Genomic DNA, 21,142 nt, shown 5'->3' on the forward strand with positions numbered 1-21,142 from the left:
ATTACATTAGGAAAGGAATCCTGTTCACATTCCTCTGTTTTTTTCTGGGTATTTGAAATATGCCATAATATGAATTATGAGAAAGTTAAGAAAATATTTTACAAGGATCCCTAATGGTATTATAGCAATGCCATTTATTCAGAACATTTTTGTGATCACACTGACATGCATTCACACAAAAATGAGTTTCACTTAGAAAATGCTAAAGGTGACTAAAAAAATTACTTTTCTTTTTAATAATAACAGTGTAAATATTTAATGTGTAGCCAGCCCGCTGAGTTTGAGAAAGAATGCTAAGATAATTAAACACAAAGTACAATGATATAAATTAAATGATGCACATTAAGAAGAAATTATATCAGCCCGTTAGTAAAATAACTAGAAACCATGCTCTTTAAATTGTATTAATTTTATTAGAATATGTCGTTATTTACTAAATTCAGAATGGAATTGGGCAAGTAACAGTAAAAGACACTCCTTCGCCTTTGATTCAGTAAAGTTAGAAAAAATAAACAGAACAGTCTTAAACAAAACTTTTTAAAAATTCATGAGCATATTAACAAACATCTTTCCCAATTCAGGATACAGGGAAAGAAAGTTCAACACTTCAGCAATAAAAACAAAAAATGAACAAATGTGATGTTTGTCTAGACATTTTTGCTTATTCGCAAGGTTGAATTAGATCATCGAAGGTTATTAGCAAATGCATTGGTTAATAAAGTGAAATTAAATGCATGAAGTATCTGTGTAATTAAATAGCCTATAATTAATTATTGCAGGTTTGTGTAATATTCAGAGTTGGCGTTTCACTGTTTTTAGTCATATTGAAGAATATATATAAATAAAAAATATATTTTTGTGCAAGTGAGGTGAGTCCAAGTAACTTGCATTGCTAATTTAAAAAGAATATTAAAATATATTTTATTGTAAATTGAAAAAGAATGCATTACTTGTTACTTGTAAAAAGTAATCTGATTACGTAACTTGCGTTAGGCTACTTGCAATGTGTTACCCCACTGGTTACAAATTAAATACTTAAATAATTATAATATTATCTTTCAAGCAGGCTTCTTTAAGTCTTTCAAGCAATGTTTTAAACATCTGTCTTCAGCGTAAAAAAGAAGATAAATATGTTTGAATTTCACTGTTTTAGTAATTTTAAGGAATATATAGCCTATTGTAACCTATATATTACCAATGTAAATGCGTACATTTAGTAACGTGCACTAATAATTTGAAAAAGAAACTCAGATATTTTATTGTAAATTTAAAACGAATCTGTAATTACTTTACTAGTTACTTGAAAAAAGTAATCTGGTTCCATAGCATTACTTGTAATCCCCAATACTGGCTACAATACAAAAGATTCTCATATAAGGCTATTATTACTTCATAGGAGATTCTTACAAGCAACTGAATTATTATTGTTATAAATTATTATTAAGTGAATTCATTAAACATCTTTCTTGAACGTAAAAAAGGAAAATAAAGAAAATATGAATGTAATTTCTTTGCATGGAATAGTAATAAATACCATAGACTGTAGGCTAAAAGATAAATATGCAGAATCTTTTTTTATGTATTTTTTATTTGAAGAAGGAACATGTAACAAACATAGCATAACATAAAGCAGGATCACAAAAAATAATTCGTAGCAGGGGATCCAATAGTTCTCTCGTAATATTTTAAACTTGTTAATGACTTATTATTTATTTTAACAATTTCAAAGATGATATAAAAATACGCAGAATATATATATTTTTTAAATACGCAGAATAATTTTGCTTCAGTTAGGCTACATGTGGTGACGTCACAATCGGCGGAAATCTCGCGATATCTCTGTCCGGGCCCGTTTGCGGGAACAGTGTCAACAGAAAAGCCGGGGGCCGCGAATGACGCGTGGTGTGCTTGCTCTATTTGGGCAATATTTTGAAACTTTCCAATCAAACCTATATACTTTTGCGGCTTTTCGGTCTTAATTGTAACGGAATTACTCGTGTCTATAGTGAAATAACGGAATTAGTCAGTCAATCATGTCCCAAACAGAGAGCAGCATGGAGCAAGAGCCGCAGCGGGAAGAACCGAGCCAACTGAACTTGGCCGGTCCGGCAGAGGTAAGCGGTTCATTTTCACCGTATCCCAATCATAATTACACCCCAGTTCATTTGGGACTTTAACACGGACGGATGGAGCTGGAAACAAAGCGTCGACGAACCATCCGCGCGCGTCTCGTGAGAGTGCAGCTGAAAGTTTTTGTTAGCACGTATTGTTCCGGCTTAGATGACTAGATTAGGAGATCGTCGTCCATTTTCACACTCATAACAACATTTGTTTACAATTTCCCTTGTTAATTGGCAGATTTAGGGATGGAGTTCGAGAGATGCCCGGTTTGTTGTGTTGTTAACGTATGGATGTGAACGTTAGCGGAATACGACACGCAATGGTGGTGTTAGATTTACTTTTGGATAAAGCACCTTCTTTCTGATGTGGGTCAGGCGGGGCATATTTTTTTGTATTGCTTAAGATATAACTTAGTTTTCCATTTGGACTCTTGTTACTGTAGATTTAACGTTAATTCAAAATAAAAGTTCGGTTATTTGCGTCTTCCTGTGTGACGCTTACCGGGGAATTACCCGCCACTGAACCATGTCACAAAAGTCACCATACAATTCTTCAGTGCAAAATAAATTATTATATTATTTGGGGAAAACTGTTTTCTTCAAAACAGAAATTTCTGCATTTAATGGGCAACCAAAAATGTTGAAGGCATTTGTTGGCAACCAAAATGTTGAAGGTCCAAATCAATGAAGTTTTGACGGTCTTTGCATGTTCCCAGCCAAGGAATAGGGTCTTATGTAGAGAACCATTGGTCATTTTCTGAAAAAGTAAATAAAAAGCGTATTTTTTTTAACCTAAATTGCTCATCTTGCGCTGCTCTGCGTTATCACGTTGGAAAGGTTGATAGTACTGCCCCTGTGTTTACAAAGCGCTAGTGTAAAGACTAATACAAACGTACTTTAGCAACAAAAAAAGGTAAACCAACAATGCCGGACGCTTTTCAAGTTGAATTTTGAGGTTTTTTTGATAAAGGATGAGTAATCTAGGTTAAAAAGAATATAAATGTTTGTTTATTTTCTTGAAAATGACCGATGGTTTCATTACATAAAACCCCCTTCCTCGTCTGGGATCCTGGAGAGCCTCTATAGCCCTTCCTTTGAAACTGCATTGATATGAACCTTCAACATTTTGGTTGCCATGAAGAAAAATCTTGGAATGTTTTCCTCAAAAACTTAATTTATTTACGACTAAAGAAAGACATGAACATGAGATGGGGGTGAGTAAAATATCAGGACATTTTAACGTGAACTAATCCTTTAATTAGGCATAGTTTGTTTACTTTGTTGTTGGTCAGAAGTTTTTATCAAAGCCATGTTGATATCAAAATGCAGTTATCAAACTGAACTATTATTTGTGTCGGTGTAAAAGAGAAGTTCGGGTTGAGCGTTTAGAATCGTTATAGCGGTTTTCAAAGAACTAAGCTTTGAAAATTGTTTATGCATTACTAATGCAATATGATATTTCGTAAGCAAACCATTGTTGATATTTTGAGTTGACAACTCTCTTCGATCAAATACACACATTTAAAGCTTTGTTTGCGCTTTCACAAATGCACATGAAAAAATTGACATAATTTTGCCCTTGTGGGTGTATCCAAAATGTTGTCCAATCAAATGTCTCAAATGAAAATATCCCCTCCCTTAAGAGGCAGCATGAAACGTTCAGCATGTTATAGATTTGTGAATGAATCATCCATGTATGTTACTTTTCTCTCTCTCTCTTTCTTTTTAATCTTGACCTCAGAATTTGTAATCATTGTCATAACTCTAAAATATAAGATGGGAGAGAAAGTAATGCTCAGCCTTTGCCTTCTCACACGTTTTGCGTTCCTCCAAGAAACCGTGTGTTCTCTTGCAAAACGTTTGTGCTCTTTTTGCAAGCGTCCGCAAAGGTTACGAGATAACGTAAAAGATTTCCCACATAATTGTTCCTCGCTTTTTTTTCCTTTACCAGGTCCCTTTAGGAGCTCCATACAAAACGTCCTGTGTCATTTAGAAAGTGTTAATATAGGGGGGAAACCTGCATCCATCAATCTTTGCTTTAAATAAAATAAAATAAAATCTTGCAGTTCATGCATAAATTACATAATTTTCTCTCTTGAAGGACGATGCTTCAGAAAATGGTCCGGATGAAGCATCGGATACAGCAATGGATAGTGAAGCGCACTCGTCATCGCCTCCCTCAGCCAAGGAGAAGGACCAGCCGGGTGGATATGAAGAAAAAGTGGTAATGCATTTAGCCTCCCATAACAACGAAAGTTATTTGAGTTATAAATGCAAATTACAATTATGCAAGAAAGTTGATCTGTAAGATGTGACGTGTCTATTGTTAACTTCAACTGCTTTGTTTTAACAGAAAACAGACCGGACCAACCGATTCGAGTACCTCCTGAAGCAGACGGAAGTGTTTGCTCATTTCATCCAACCAGCTGCCCAGAAGACCCCAACTTCACCTCTGAAGATGAAGCCTGGGCGCCCTCGCATCAAAAAAGACGAGAAGCAGAACCTTCTCTCTGTTGGAGAGTGAGTTTTCCAGCACAGTTGGTTTCAGAAGTATTTTCCCCCATTTGTTTTCTCCATATGAATCATGCTGCCACTGATGGCACGGATTAACAACCACAGAGATCACTGTAGGTCTGTCTTGATAGGTTAAGATGTTGCTTAACACTAAAGTCTGTTGTTTTATTGATATTTAATGTGTATTTAAACAGCATGTGTTACTATTACAACAGCTGCATGATTAGTAGAAATAAAACCAAAATCAAAATATGGCTTAGGAAATACTGCGACATATAATGTATACAATGCATGATTCATGCAGCACTGTTCTTTTACATGAGCATCTCATGAGCCAGTGTTTTAATGTCTCAGAGCATTAGTGTAAAAATACTTAAATTACGTACTGTGAAATTACAATAGTAATATTTCTTTTGTTTGATATTTTTGTTAGTGTGTATATATTGTATATACACACACACGTATGTATGTAAAAAGTTATGTTAAATGCGATTACTCAAATTGACAGTACTAATTTCTATTTAGTAATAATAACAGTATTATTAAAGTGATGTATTGTACACAAATTGTTTAGCCCAACAAACCTGGAGTCCCCCCCCCCCCCCCCCCCCAAAAAAAACCCACGAAACTTGCCATTATTACTATTACATAAATTAACTTATAACTAATAATGTCAACTCCATGTGTTAATAACAACAATTTTAGTAACCGCCACCGTCGGACTGAGCAGGAGGAGGATGAGGAGCTGCTAAGTGAGAGCAACAAGACCACCAGTGTTTGCACACGTTTTGACGATTCACCTTCTTGTGAGTACACACAATTAAACACTATTATAAACACAATGTATATGAAGCGGCACATAATATCAATGGGCTCTTGGTAATAAAAAAAATGAAGCTTATTATGGTCAATGAACATTTATTGGCAGATGTGAAAACCGGCAAACTGAGAGACTACCAAGTCCGTGGGCTGAACTGGCTTATTTCCCTTTATGAGAATGGAATCAATGGGATCCTTGCTGATGAAATGGTATGACTCCACACATCAACTCTGTTCTTATGTTAGAAAATGTACAAATATCATATCTTTGTTTTTAAATTGTGGATTCCAAGCCTGGAAATATTCTGGAAACTCCTGTAGTGTGTATATATATATATATATATATATATATATATATTATGTATGTATGCATGTATGTAGTTATGTTTAGCTCTAAAATATTTCAGCCGCGAGAATTTTTTTTTCCCCCTAATCAAATGTCTCGCACTTCTTGTCCCATCAGGGTCTTGGTAAGACTCTCCAGACCATCTCTCTACTGGGCTACATGAAGCACTATAGAAACATTCCTGGACCTCACATGGTTCTGGTGCCTAAATCCACCTTGTATAACTGGATGAATGAGTTCAAGCGCTGGGTTCCCTCTCTACGAGCGGTCTGCCTAATTGGGGACCGGGATGAAAGAGTAAGTAGGGATTTCAAATGATTTTATTGTGAAGTAGGGCTGGATAAAATCCTGTTTGTAACTTTTATAAACATCTATTTGCTAATTTCTGGTTGTAGACTGCTTTTGTCCGTGACACGCTGCTGCCGGGTGAATGGGACGTGTGCGTTACCTCCTATGAGATGGTCATTATCGAGAGGGCCGTCTTTAAAAAGTTCAACTGGAGATACCTGGTCATTGACGAGGCTCACCGTATCAAGAACGAGAAATCGAAGGTTTGCAGTTGCATCCTCCTTTTTTCAAAAAAGATTCTACCCTTAAATATTAATGTTAACGTTTTTCTCTCAGCTTTCAGAGATTGTGCGAGAGTTCAAGACTACAAATCGATTGCTGCTGACTGGAACCCCACTGCAAAACAACCTTCATGAGCTGTGGGCGCTGCTGAACTTCCTGCTGCCAGACGTTTTCAACTCCTCAGAGGTGCCACTTTCACTCACTTCTGTCTTTTTGTGTGTCTTTGACATTTCCACATGTTGTTAATGGTTTAGGGTGGGTAAGGTTAACGTTAACATTCTGTGAAATTTTTACATTTTCTAAATCTGTCATAAATGTAACTCTGATGTTTTGTCTTTCCACTTTGTGCAGGATTTTGATTCCTGGTTTGACACCAATAACTGTCTGGGTGACACAAAATTGGTGGAACGTCTACATACTGTGAGTGCAATGCAAAAGCAATAGGCATAAGTGTATTCTTTATTGAGAAAATAAAGCCTGCTTTTAGGTCCCTAGTGTGTATGTAGGCTTATATATATATATATGTATGTATGTATGTATGTATATATGTATATATATATATGTATATGTGTGTGTGTGTGTGTGTGTGTGTGTGTGTGTGTATATAGAATCAAATACCTGAATTAATAAGTTTGTTCTGATTTTAATCACAATTTTATGAATTAATCATAAACATTTTATTAGGCTTCAAAAAATATTTAATTTAAGTGAACTTAAGTGAAAACAATCCTCACATAAACCCATAATAAATGTCATATTTACCTGTGCCCTTTCTGTTTTACGGGTAGGACATATAGGCTACAGAAATTAAATAAAGTTTTCAAACAGTCTGCAATGCATAAATAAATGTGGATTAATCCTTATTAAAGTTGTAAAAACTCATTTGTCAAGAGCAGTGAATAACTTTCTGTGTTACCTTTGTTTTGTGATTAATGACAGATATCATTAGTGGCTGTTGTCACTTTAAAATCTGCCGCTGCCGAATATGACTCTGATCTGACACTTGTCACATGCATCCCATTTTCTCACAACTCCTAGTTGCGTTATAATAATGGAAAAAAAAAATTTTAAGCAGGTTTTTTTGCGTTGTAATATAACTAATAAATGTTGCAGGTACTTCGTCCATTCCTGCTGAGGCGTATCAAAGCTGATGTGGAGAAGTCTCTCCTCCCCAAAAAGGAAATCAAAATGTATATTGGGCTCAGCAAGATGCAGAGAGAATGGTAAATATGAATAATAAAGCCCTAAAAAATGTATTATGACCCTTTTTGATGCATTGGCCGACGTGACAGAATCAAGTAATGAACTTTTTATTATTCCCTTTAGGTACACCAAGATCTTGATGAAGGATATTGACATTCTGAACTCTGCGGGTAAGATGGACAAAATGCGTCTGTTGAACGTGCTGATGCAGCTCCGGAAATGCTGCAACCACCCCTACTTGTTTGATGGAGCGGAGCCGGGCCCACCCTACACCACTGACCTCCATCTGGTGGTCAACAGTGGAAAGATGGTGGTGCTGGACAAGCTGCTGCCCAAGCTGAAGGAGCAAGGTGACCACTCTTGCCAGAAGTCTTTTGCAAATGTAAACGTTTGAATTGTCTCGACACGTGGCTTTTAACACGGCTCTGCTTTCCTCCTGCAGGTTCCCGTGTGCTGATCTTCAGTCAGATGACCAGGGTGCTGGACATTCTGGAGGATTATTGTATGTGGCGTAACTACGGTTACTGTCGTCTGGATGGACAGACTCCTCATGAGGAGCGACAGGTATGAAAGTGATTTTTTTTTTTCTTCTTCATATGGTAAGCTATCTTAAGTTCGTGCATGCATTTCAAAATATGTAATATTTTCTCATTTACGGCAGAGCGGCTTAGTAGTAAATAAGCACCGATGGTTGATGAAGCAGGGCATGACATTAACGCTTGTCCAGGATAAGTCGATTAAGTAAAAATTATTATTTTTTTGAAGGGGCAAGTGAAAGAGATTTTTACTAGCGAATCACCAAAATGCAATAATTATTCTGCATTCATTTAGTGTAAGTGGCGATCGATAATAATAATAATATAATGAACTGACGGTCGTGCTGTTGCCGCTCACGCAGAAGAAATCAAAAGGAGAAATTATAACAAATGAGCACTGCTCGCACAGAAACTGCTGTAGTTTTTATATTTATAACATATGATACAGTTAAACAACGTCATACAACCCAGTGTGCCGTTTCCCTGAATATCATCACGATTAAAAATGACACGGATTTCATATGACGGTTCCATAAACAGTTAATTATGCTATGATGCTAACATTAGCAGTAATATTTACCTCAAGCAGTTAAAGCGATGTAACAACTAGTGATGTAAGAAACCAGACTGTATGGTCATGCATTCGACAGAAATATAAACACATCAGAAACGCATTCGATTTCAATACATATTTTATTTTGATAAGAAAACCGTCAAGTGTTCTAAAAAAGCAAACTGTATGGATTGATATGAAATAACACTTAATATAATACAGTAATCCATTATAATACTTTATATCCAGTATTACATTTGTAACATTAAGTAAGGTTAATAAATGCTGTAGAAGTATTATTCATAGTTAGTTTTATCTGTCAGCCTTTTTTATGCAATATGAACTAACATGAATGATTAAGATACGATTGTATTGCTCAAGTATTACCCAGTGTAAAATGTATATTGCATATCATTCATGTAAGCCAGCTAAATAAGCTAATACATCCTTGTTAACAAATGGGACTTGCAGTCTGTTACCTGACATTCACTTACATGTTTCTAGGTTATAGCTAAAGAAACATTTATTTGTAATATTTTAATGTTTTAGTTATTTTCTGTAGATTTTTTTCTGTTAGAACTTGTCATTTTAATATATTCATATTTACATGTGCAATTTAGAACATTTTCATGGTTCAGTACTGTTTTTTTATTTCTTGTAATAAAGTTCAGCACTCTTGTGTTTTTTTTTGTTTGTTATTATTATTATAATAATTTTAATTTAGTATCTTTTTTAACACTATCGGTCGATTAATCAGTTATCGGCAATCGTGGTCCAACCTAGCTATCGGTATCGGTAAAATCGACTATCGGTCGACCTCTACTGACAAGTGAATGACCGATGAATAACAAGCACATGAAAATGCTTAATGTCGAGTCCTGGATAAAGTGACATTTCTTCTCATCTCCTCAGGTCTCCATCAATGCTTTCAATGAGCCCAACAGCTCAAAGTTTGTGTTCATGTTGAGCACCAGAGCAGGAGGTCTTGGTATCAATCTGGCCACCGCTGATGTCGTCATCATCTACGACTCTGACTGGAATCCTCAAGTGGATCTTCAGGCTATGGTCAGTGTTCATGCTGGCATTTTATTTCCTACAAAATGTACTCAATGGATTTATTGTTGCTCTGATATTTGGACTCGTGGCTAGCATATTGCATTCTCCTTTCATTAGAACTTTATTTAAAAGTCCTTCTCTCCGAAGCGGCATCAAACCTCTTCTGGAATTGAATGTTAATTCATTTTCATGGGATGTTCTCTGTTCAGGATCGTGCCCACAGGATTGGTCAAAAGAAACAGGTCCGTGTGTTCCGGTTCATCACGGAAAATACAGTTGAGGAAAGAATCGTGGAGCGTGCTGAAATGAAGCTCCGCTTGGACTCCATTGTCATTCAGCAAGGTAAGACATGAAACAAACATAATCAGCTACTTCATTTATTCATATTTTATATAATATTTTCTAATGACTGTAATAAATCTTTTTATTTCATAATACTATATATTTCATAATTTGTTGATTTTTTTTAAAAACATTATTTATGCTATTGCTTTCAAATTACATGTATTAATATTTCTAAAATGATTAGTGACAACTTTTTTTAATGTAATCGCTTTTAGATTTTTAAAAATTACTTCATATACTTCAATATTATATTTTCGTATTTTTATATTATTTTAAATAATTATGAAATGTAAATATACACACACACACAATTAATCTATAATGTGTGTGTATTTACATTTCATAATTCTACTTTATTCAAAAAATTACAGGCCAAAAGTTTGGACACATTACTCTTTGTAATGTTTTTGAAAGAGGTTTCTTCTGCTCATCAAGCCTGCAATTATTTGATCAAAAATACAGAAATGTTTTAATATTGTGATATATTATTACAATTTAAAATATTTGGTTTTTAATTTATTATACTTTAAATGATCATTTATTTCTGTGATCAAAGCTGACTTTTCCAGATCATTCCTCCAGTCTTCAGTGATCATGATCCTTCAGAAATCATTCAGATATGAGGATTCATTATGAGTGTTGGAAACAGTTCTGCTGACTAATATATCTGAGGAATAAAAGGTTTAAAAGAACTGCATTTATTCCAAAATAAAAACAGATTTTCAAATAATATAAATCTCCTTTACTATCAATTTTTATCAATTTAACACATCCTTGCTGAATAAAATTGATTTATTTCAAAAAAAAGAAAGGAAAAAAATGACTGACCCCAAATTACTGACCAGTAGTGTATATTGCTGTTACAAAAGATTTATATTCTTAAAACATTTGCCCCTCTTTTTATTTTTGTATTCATCAAGGTATTATAAAAAGGTATCACAGGTTATGAAAAAATATTAAGCAGCCGAACTGTTTCCAACTTTGAAAATTAATCCTCATATGAGATTGTGACACTGAAGACTGGAGGAATGATAATGAAAATTCAGCTTTGATCACAGAAATAAATGATCATTTTAAGTATAATAAATTGAAAACCAATTATTTTAAATTGTAATATATCACAATGTTACAAATAGTAATGTGTCCAAACTTTTGGCTTGTACTATATATATATATATATATATATATATATATATATATATATATATATATATATATATATATATATATATATATATATATATATATAATAAAATTTTCTAATTTTTATTTATTGTTTTTAAACACGATTAACACTAACTGCTTCCCAACAGGGAGGTTGGTTGATCCAAACATGAGCAAACTGGGTAAAGATGAAATGCTGTCCATTATTCGGCATGGTGCCACTCACGTGTTCGCCTCTAAGGAGAGTGAGATCACCGATGAAGACATCGATGCCATCTTGGAGAGAGGAGAGAAGAAGGTATGACCTATTAATCTTGGGGAAGCTGCCTCACAATGCTAAACGGACAAATGACAGGGTGTCCGCGGGGTTTTAAAAAGTATTAAAAAGTGATAAATCAAAATTGTCAAATTTAAGGCCATTAAAAGTGTTAAATGGCGTCTCAGAGGTATTATTTTTTTCCAAATTAGGTATTATTTTTTCAGACTATCAGCTATTCTGATTGAAACTCTATCTGCGTTCGCGTTAGTTCATTTAAATATTGGCTTCAGCATATCTGGGCACATAATCAAAGATCTTTCGTCTCCGTCTCTCTCAACGTATGTTTGATGCTGACGTCATATTCAGCGGTCGCTCGGCATTATCTCAGAAAACTGCACGCTCAACAGAAGTGGCTGGCTTACGTTTTATTTTAGACTTGCTTCAAAGCATATCTCCAACGACTATCCTCATAAGAGCAATCTTAAATGATTTATATAAAGTCTAAAATTAACAAAAAGAGTTGTGAGAGAATGAGGCGCGATCCATAAACAGTAAATAAACAGCGAGATCCGCGTGTCTGTCTGCTCTTAAAGGGACAGCAGCCAATAAAGCTTCGTGTCAGTAAAGTTAAAGAACAAAGGGAACAGAGAAAATGACTCGCTGCTCTTGACTAAATAACTTTTAGCTTTAATAAGGATTAACTTATTTATAGTTTATGCAGTGCAGACTGCATATAACTTTGCTAACTTTATTAAATTTCTGTATATTTTCTAACTGTTAAGACAGGAAGGGCAGGAGTAAACATGACATTTATTATGGGTTTATGTTAGCATTGTTTTAAGTTTACTTAAATTAAAAACTGTTATATTTTTGAAGCCTAATAATAAATGTAAAAAAAAAAAAAATCAGTAGCTGTATTAATGTCAGTAATGCTGGCCTTCATTCATAAAAAGATGCCATTTAAACAAATATTTAAAATATACTGTCTTTATGTTGTTTCTACATTAATTTGATTAACTGTGAAATTATTATATTATAAAATATATTAAAATGTACAAAAACATTTCTTTTTTTATTGCGATTAATCACAGAAAAAATGTGTGATTAATCTAGTTAAAGTTTTTAATCGATTGACAGCACTATTTTGTAGTTTTTTGTTAAATTCAACAACTTATCACTGTCATAGAAATGTAATATTTGGCTCAGGTTTTGTTGTTGGAAAAAAAAACACTAAATAATTGAATTGCTGAATTACCAATTATTAATTGAAATCAAATGTGTATGCAGTAATGCTTCTCCTCAACCAACCTTTGTGAATGTTGAGATGTATTTTACTGTGTCTGAATGATAACTTATAACAGATTTCCTCCTGGTGTCGATTCTAAATCTATTCTTTTTTTGTATGTTATATATGTCAAAATCTGTGTAAATAATAGAAAGGTCGCTGATTAACACTTGCAGTTTAGTGTCGTGATGGTTTTAAAAAATATTCTGAAGGTAGTAAAAAAGGTATTAAAAAGTAGTAAATTTAACTTAAGGATTGGTGTATATACCCTGAATGAGAACGACGAAAATGTTTCAGTAAATTCAGAGTAATGCTCTTTATGACACTTCTGATGCTTGTTTCAGACCATGGAGATGAAAGAAAAGCTGGCCAATCTTGGAGAAAGCTCGCTGAAAAACTTCACCATGGACACAGAGAACAGTGTTTACAACTTTGAGGGTGAAGATTACAGAGAAAAGAAAAAGGTGATGCATTACAAACCGCAACAAGTTCTTGTCATTTATACTCTATGGTTAACAATTATATTTCTCCTCAGGTCATCACTAACTGGATTGAGCCGCCCAAGAGAGAGCGCAAGGCGAACTACGCTGTGGATGCTTACTTCAGAGAGGCACTGCGTGTTAGCGAGCCCAAAGCACCAAAGGTATTATTAGCCCTGACATTGTTGACTGTAATCCTTTTGAATTGAAAGCCTGTTCTCTAGAGCTGTCCTAATGGACTTTTTTTCTGATTCCCTCAGGCTCCCCGTCCTCCCAAACAGCCCAATGTCCAAGACTTCCAGTTCTTTCCCCCTCGGCTGTTTGAGCTGCTGGAGAAGGAGATCCTGTATTACAGAAAGACCATTGGCTACAAGGTGTGTGTTGAAGTTCAGGTTGGGGTACACTGTCATTCAAATATACCACTCAAAAGTCTGCTCAGAGGCTGCATTTACCTAAAAATACTGTAAAAACAGTAATATTGTGAAATATTACAATTTAACCGTTTTCTATGTGAATATATTTTAAAATCGGTCAATCATTACTTCAACCTTTCAGTGTCACATGATCCTTCCGAAATCATTTTAATTAGGGCTGTGCGATATTGAAGAAAAATGCGATGTGCAATATCTTGCTAAATAATGGGATACTCGATATGCGAAATTATATTTTTATTAGTGTGTAAAATCTATTTAAATTAAAATAATAAAAAAAATGTAAAAACTGAGAATGAAACTATTTGTTTCACATTCTTTCTGGGAAAAGAAAGCATCGCTACAACTTCTGAAAGTGACCAGGAGTTTTTTATGGTGTACTCACACTAGGCACGGTTGCCATGAACCGGGCCCGAGTACGATTGTCCCCCCTCCCCACTCCCCCGCTGGCCTGCACTCACATAGGGTTTCAGCATCCGTGCCGGAGCACGCTTACGTCATTATGGTGCGACGGTTTCGGGTTTCAGCATTCGTGACGGAGCACGCTTACGTCATTATGGTGCGACGGTTTCGGGTTTCAGCATTCGTGTCGGAGCACGCTTACGTCATTATGGTGCGACGGTTTCGGGTTTCAGCATTCGTGACGGAGCACGCTTACGTCATTATGGTGCGACGGTTTCGGGTTTCAGCATTCGTGTCGGAGCACGCTTACGTCATTATGGTGCGACGGTTTCGGGATAAACAGGAAGAGCGCTGTCTCTGAACACAATGGAGTCCATCGCTCTGTTTTCTTTGTAGATAATTTTGTGTCGTTTGGTCCATGGTGGTCCACAGCCCTCTCACAGCCTGTTGTTAAACAGATGTGTCGCCTTAGTGGCGCGAAAATGTTCACGTAATCGTGCTGCTCGTATTATGAGGTTTGCAATGCAAGGTACCAGCTGAAGTGCAGCAAGGACTTTGCAGCTTTGATTATGGACTCCAGCACGGTTAGCGCTCACACTGCATGTGAACCGCGCCCGAGTCCAACTGATCAGTGCTCTGGCCCACCTCTTCCAAACGGGCCAAGGCCGGCTAATCGAGCCGAGCCCGGGCACGGTTCGGAGCACTCACACTAGTCAAACAAACCGCGCTTTGGTAGTCAAACGAACTCGGGCACGGTTCAAACTGACTAGTGTGAGTACACCCTTAGCAAACATTTATGTCATAAATCGTGCACGTTTAAGTGTCTTTGTGTGTGTGTCAGACAGCGCGAGACCAAGTTATTGTTTTTCAAACAATACAAATTATTGCTTTTAATAACTTTTTTTAATAAATAACCAGGGCTTTCAACGGGCCGACCTAATAACCTCGGACCTGTAGCACCGAGCCCAAAACCATGCTGTTTCCTCCGTCAGACTGTAACCTAAAACTAAAACCAGTCCTTAACACGCCTCTCTTTAACAACGTCACACAAACCCATCATTTCACCAACAAATGGACGTTTCATCAGAAAGAAATCTCTGGAAACTAGCGAGATCGCAAAACGGACATGATAAAAGCGACCGTTTGCTGGCATTTTTCTCTTTTACCTAAAAATGAAAAACCCAAGCATTGATGTTTTACAATAAGAAGTGATACACTGATCATGAATTAATTCGTCCAGATTGCACTTAAGCCCCACAAAAATAAAGTGGTATTTACCATTTTTAAAAGTATGGACACGTTATTCAGTCGTGTCTGTTTCTGTTTATTTGTAGTCACAGGGAAGTATGTTTACATCACATTTACATTAGATTTTTTTTAGATATCATTCTTCCACCAAAAATATGGCCTGAGGAGCTTTAGCACTGTTTCCAGTGACAGTCCCAGAACAGTTATAATCAGTCAGAGAAACGGAGGAAACTCTCGAAAAACCAGAGTTGCTTTATTTTATGATATGGAGCTAAATATGGATATCAGACAGTCCGGTGTAAAAAGATTAGATATACTGACAAGATTGAGATCCTAAATGATGTGTCAATTTTTTTTTTTCAAGTGGTCGTATTTACCATGTTTACTATAGTAATGGTTATAGTGCATAGTCTTTTGCTTCGCATATAAATATTTCTTCCTTATATGGTGATCTGAATCCACATTGGATCACAAACAGAAGTTCTTCCAAACACTCGCTGCTAAGTTTTGAGCTAAAATTAGTTTAAATTAGTTTTTACAAATAAAATAATTAATTAATTAGGTCTTATTTAATTCTATAAACTATAATACTGATCTGCCAACATTGTCACTATATGATAAATTAAAATAAGCTGATAACATCACTGTTTTCTCCAGAACGACTGTACAGCCAAATCAAATTTTGTTGCAATATTGTCCTGTTTAACACTGAAGCTGCTTTGAAACAATCGTCATTGTAAAAGCGCTTTATTAATAAAGTTGATTGATTGACTGATTGATTAAATGTGTAAGCTGGTATATGAAATCATCCGCTTTACTGGCATCTCCAGACTCGGATAATCCCCGCCTTTGTTCCTCAAGCCCTAGTGGGCCCGCTTTGGACCAAGGTATTCGGCGGGCCAAAAAATCCTGGTTGAAGAAATGGAAATACAACTGGCCTGGCACACGCTACCACATCCACATTTGGCTTGACAGTGGAAACACGGCTAATTCTTAATCAGGGTTATTCAGAATAAAAAACTATTATACATATGACATAATCTACAATCCATTTTTACTTTATATCAAGTTTTATGTTGACTTTCAGTATGTTCACACCATAAAATGCAGTTCAGTGAAGATGTAAATAATCATCCACTGTGATAATCATCCCTTCTGACATTCTTAATGTGTAACGTCACTGTGCTAACAGGTGCCAAGAAACCCTGACCTGCCCAACTCGGCCCAAATGCAGAAAGAGGAACAGGCCAAGATTGATGAAGCTGAACCACTTAATGAGGAAGAGCTGGAGGAGAAGGAGAACCTCCTCTCACAGGTAAATCCTATCAGGGATTCATGTGCCAGTGGAGTGCACTACCCCATCTTCTCATGCTTGCATGCCACCTTCTCAGTATAGTTAATCCCACTGCATTAAAGGGTTAGTTCACCCAAAAATAAAATGAATGTCGTTCCACACCCATAAGACCTCCGTTCATCTTTGGAACACAGTTATTTTATATTTAGTCCGAGAGCTTTCTGTCCCTCCATAGAAAACATATGCCCAGAATACTGTCCCTTTCCAGAAGGACCAGAAAGAGAATAAAAACATCATCAGAGTAGTCCATATGAGACATCAGTGGGTTAATTAGAATCTCTTGAAGCATCGAAAATACACTTTGGTCACTTTTTACAGCATTGTCTTCTCTTCTGTGTTTGTTTTCAAACCTCAAAGATTCAAAAGGTTGTGAATCGGCGCATTGATTTATGATTTGGATCGCGTGTCAAACTGCTGAAATCACATGACATTAGCGATCCGAATCATGAATCAATCCGCTGATTCACAACCTTTTGAATCTTTGAGGTTTGAAAACAAACAGGGAAGAGAAGACAATGCTGAATAAAGTCGTAGTTTTTGTTATTTTTGGACCAAAATGTATTTTCCATGCTTCAAGAGACTCTGATTAACCCACTGATGTCTCATATGGACTACTCTGATGATGTTTTTATTCCCTTTCTGGACATGGACAGTATAGTGTGCATACACTTGCACACGCTCTTGGACTAAATATAAAATATCTTAAACTGTGTGTGAAGATGAACGGAGGTCTTAAGGGTGAGGGACGACATCAGGGAGAGTCAGAATGACATGCATTTCATTTTTGGGGGAACTAAACCTTTAACATGAAACTTTTTATCCCAGTCCAAATTGTGCTCAACCTGCTAGAGTCCATGAGACAATGTTCGTGTACTCATTCGATATGTCATCTATATCCAGGGTTTTACCATTTGGACCAAGCGTGACTTCAACCAGTTCATCAAGGCCAATGAGAAGTGGGGAAGAGATGACATCGAGAACATTGCCCGGGAGGTCGAGGGCAAAACCCCAGAGGAGGTTATGGAATATTCTGGTATGTTAAAATGCTCTCCGTCACCTTATACTGCTAAACCACATACAGGAAGCGTATGATTGAGGTATGTTGTGTTTGTTGGCAGCTGTGTTCTGGGAGCGCTGCAATGAACTGCAGGACATCGAGAAAATCATGGCTCAGATCGAGAGAGGAGAGGCCAGAATCCAGAGGAGGATCAGCATCAAAAAAGCATTGGACTCTAAAGTGAGCCACACTTCTGTTTATATATGCCAAATATATAAAACTAAAACATGCCAAAAAAGTTTCTCATTCTGTATTGTTATTTTGCACTTTAAACATTTGCTTGCTTCATTTTTCATTGCATTTAAATGTTCAAAGTTATTTTTATAATGAGAAACAAATGAGAGGCTGGCACTCAAGTACTCAATATTACTTTAGTATTAAGCTTTAGCTGTTAATATCTATACCGTTTCTCTCTCCAGATTGGCCGTTATAAGGCGCCGTTCCATCAGCTCAGGATCTCGTATGGCACAAACAAAGGGAAGAACTACACAGAGGAGGAGGATCGATTTCTCATCTGCATGCTGCACAAACTGGGCTTTGACAAGGAGAGCGTTTATGATGAGCTGCGCCAGTGCATACGCAACTCGCCCCAGTTCCGCTTTGATTGGTTCCTCAAGTCCCGCACGGCCATGGTGAGATTTATCATCTTTCATTACTTTACCTTTTTCCCAAAAGTCCTGGCTAATCCAAGTTTTGGCTTTTTTGAAGTCCATAAAAAAATGCCTCTGTCCGTCAAATAATGTGCTCCACACGGCTCTGGCGGCTTCTGAAGCGAATCGCTGCGTTTATGTAAGAAAAATGTCCATATTTAAAACTTAAATTTCCGGCCGATCGCCTTCCGTGGAAAGTGTTGAAAGTGCCTTCTCGCAATTCAAGATAAGGATGGCCTTTTGAAATGCAGAGGCACTTTCAACACTTTTCCTATATATTGAATATGTAATGCGATCGGACGAAATGCCTTTATTAAATCACCGGAGCCGTGTGGTGGAGCACGTTATTTGACAGACAGATGCATTTTTTGTGGACTTCAAAAACAGAGCTACATCTACTACCATTAAAAAGCTTGGATTAGCCAGGACTTTTAAAATATAACTAAAATAAAAAAAAATTTGTCTGAAAGAAGAATGTCATACACACACAGGATGACTCGAGGTTGAGTAAATCATGAGTAAAACACCTTGAAGTCACACCTTAAGTGTTTCGGTCACAAAATGGCACCAGACAGTGGAGTGACAGATTAAGTATATAAGTATTACTGGTCAAGATAACTCATTATACCCGGATGAGTGGTGTGCTATTAAATTTTAAAGGTTGTTATCTGGGAATAACATACCGCTGGAATGTGCGATTGATTCTGATTGGTCAAGTATTTCACAGAGCCGCGTAATAAATGTGTTTATGTAACCACAGGAGCTCCAGAGGAGATGTAACACACTCATCACGCTCATTGAACGTGAGAACATGGAGCTAGAGGAGCGAGAGAAAGCAGAGAAGAAGAAGAGAGGCCCTCGCACGTCTTCGGTGAGCTTGTGCTGGTCATGTTCTTCATCACAACAACTGCTGGAAATACTGAAGATGAGCTCATAAGTTGGAGAGTAATATTTAATGACCTGTGCCTCTTTCCTCTCAGGCCCAGAAACGCAAGCAGGAAGGGACCGCTGATGGACGGGGCCGCAGGAAAAAGCTCAAATTGTGAACAGCCAGGCATCACACCTCACTTGGCGAGGACCTTCAGTACAGCAATACTTGCATTTGTTGTTACGGGTCCCACTCATGTACTGTATGGATTTGCAGCACTGAACCTCGCCTCCAAGTAGCTTGACCTTTTCAACAAGGTGTAGAGTTGTAAATTAGATCTCTCTCTTTTAGTTATATAATGTACTACGGCTGTGCTGTCAGTTGTATTTTGTATTTATGCCTATTTTTTTTTTTGGTACCACATTCCATTAGCTTCTATCAATTTGATTTGCCGTCTATCTTCTCATTATTAGCATCTTCAGTATTGTCTCTGTACCCTCAGTTGGAACGTGACTAATAAATGTTGTTTTTTTTATAAACACTGCTCAGGATATTTCCTCCAAATAAATATTCAGCTTGTATATCGATGTATTATTGGTATTGAAGTGCAGTCAGAGCATCTCCTAAACTGCAGCTTTTGTGGGCTGTTCCCGGTCTGCAGTGGTCAGTGTCTATCAAAAGTGCTCCAAGAGGAACAGAGGAGAACCGGCCACAGGGTCATGGGCGGCCAAGGCTCATTGATGCACGTGAGGAGCGAAGGCTGGCCCGTGTGGTCCGATCAAACAGACGAGCTACTGGAGCTCAAACTGCTCAAAAAGTAATTGCTTTTTTTAAATGTGTGTGTGTGTATATATATACATATATAAAGCAAAAATCGTTGAAGTGCTTCCAAAAAGTTTCACCTAATTTTAACAGGTAAAGTATAATCTAAAAAAAAGTACAATTAAATAGGACTTCTAGCTTTTTGTGCTTGAAGAGTAATAAAAAAAACAAATGTAAGTGCAGTAGAATGTATGTTATCAAGCCAAAATTGCTTGTTAACCATACATCAAATCATATAATTGTCTCTAGGGTTTTTTTTACAATTAAAATTTCACACTTTTTACATTTTAACTAATTTAAATTGTCCAGGACAATATCAGCTATTGTCCTGAATAATGAGCTAGTGTGTGTGTGTGTGTACATGTTTTTCTAGCCTGCTGGGGACTTCAACCTGAATGCACACAAACTCATGGGAACTCGTGTCACTGTGGGGACCTAAATTGAGGTCCCAATGGGTACAAAAGCTTATAAATCATACATAATGAGTAATTTTGAAAATGTAAAAATGCAATGTTTCCTGTGATGGGCAGGGGCAGGGGCAGTGTAAGGGGGATAGAACATATGGTTTGTACAGCCTAAAAAGATAGTCCCCAGAAAGATAGCGCACCAGACGTGTGTGTGTGTGTATTCATTGTGTAATATAAGCTTTCTTTTGTAAATCTCTTCTGATACTGATATTGTGTGCAGTTGATGCAGAAGGTGGTGCTGTTGCTCTGTTTTTAAGGAGACGCTGCAGCAGTGTGTCATGGTCAACTACTGTAGTGCTATTGAAGACGGCCTGCAGTAAAAGCACAGTAGCATTAGGAATACTTTATTTAAAAACAAGATACGTTTCTACTTTCAACATTAAGGTGGCCAAGGCTCATTGATGCACGTGGGGAGAGAAGGCTGGCCCGTATGACCCCTGACCCCGCCGAAAGCACCAACAGTGGCGGAGCAATGGAAGAAGGTGGCCTGGTCTAAGGAATCACGTTTTCTTTTACATGTGTATGACCAGGTGTGTGTGTGTGCATCACTTAGCTGAGGAACACATGGCCCCAGGATGCACTATGGGAAGAAGG

At 36.8% G+C, this 21,142-nt stretch overlaps 1 protein-coding gene across 1 annotated transcript; it reads left to right on the forward strand.

The window, feature by feature from the left end:
* The first annotated feature begins 1,831 nt into the window (after positions 1 to 1,831).
* Positions 1,832 to 19,798, forward strand: smarca5 (SWI/SNF related, matrix associated, actin dependent regulator of chromatin, subfamily a, member 5). The gene is made up of 24 exons (XM_067440824.1): positions 1,832 to 2,114; positions 4,222 to 4,344; positions 4,474 to 4,640; positions 5,340 to 5,440; positions 5,563 to 5,663; positions 5,917 to 6,096; positions 6,195 to 6,350; positions 6,424 to 6,555; positions 6,721 to 6,789; positions 7,483 to 7,592; positions 7,696 to 7,922; positions 8,015 to 8,136; positions 9,574 to 9,726; positions 9,927 to 10,059; positions 11,376 to 11,524; positions 13,115 to 13,234; positions 13,306 to 13,413; positions 13,510 to 13,623; positions 16,523 to 16,645; positions 17,585 to 17,717; positions 17,803 to 17,921; positions 18,161 to 18,373; positions 19,152 to 19,262; positions 19,372 to 19,798. The coding sequence occupies exons 1-24, from the start codon at positions 2,034 to 2,036 to the stop codon at positions 19,435 to 19,437; spliced, it is 3,111 nt and encodes a 1,036-aa protein (XP_067296925.1). The 5' UTR covers positions 1,832 to 2,033; the 3' UTR covers positions 19,438 to 19,798.
* The last annotated feature ends 1,344 nt before the right edge of the window (positions 19,799 to 21,142 follow it).

This window comes from Pseudorasbora parva, chromosome 4, assembly GCF_024679245.1.
Source record: "Pseudorasbora parva isolate DD20220531a chromosome 4, ASM2467924v1, whole genome shotgun sequence".
Classification (NCBI taxonomy): domain Eukaryota; kingdom Metazoa; phylum Chordata; class Actinopteri; order Cypriniformes; family Gobionidae; genus Pseudorasbora; species Pseudorasbora parva.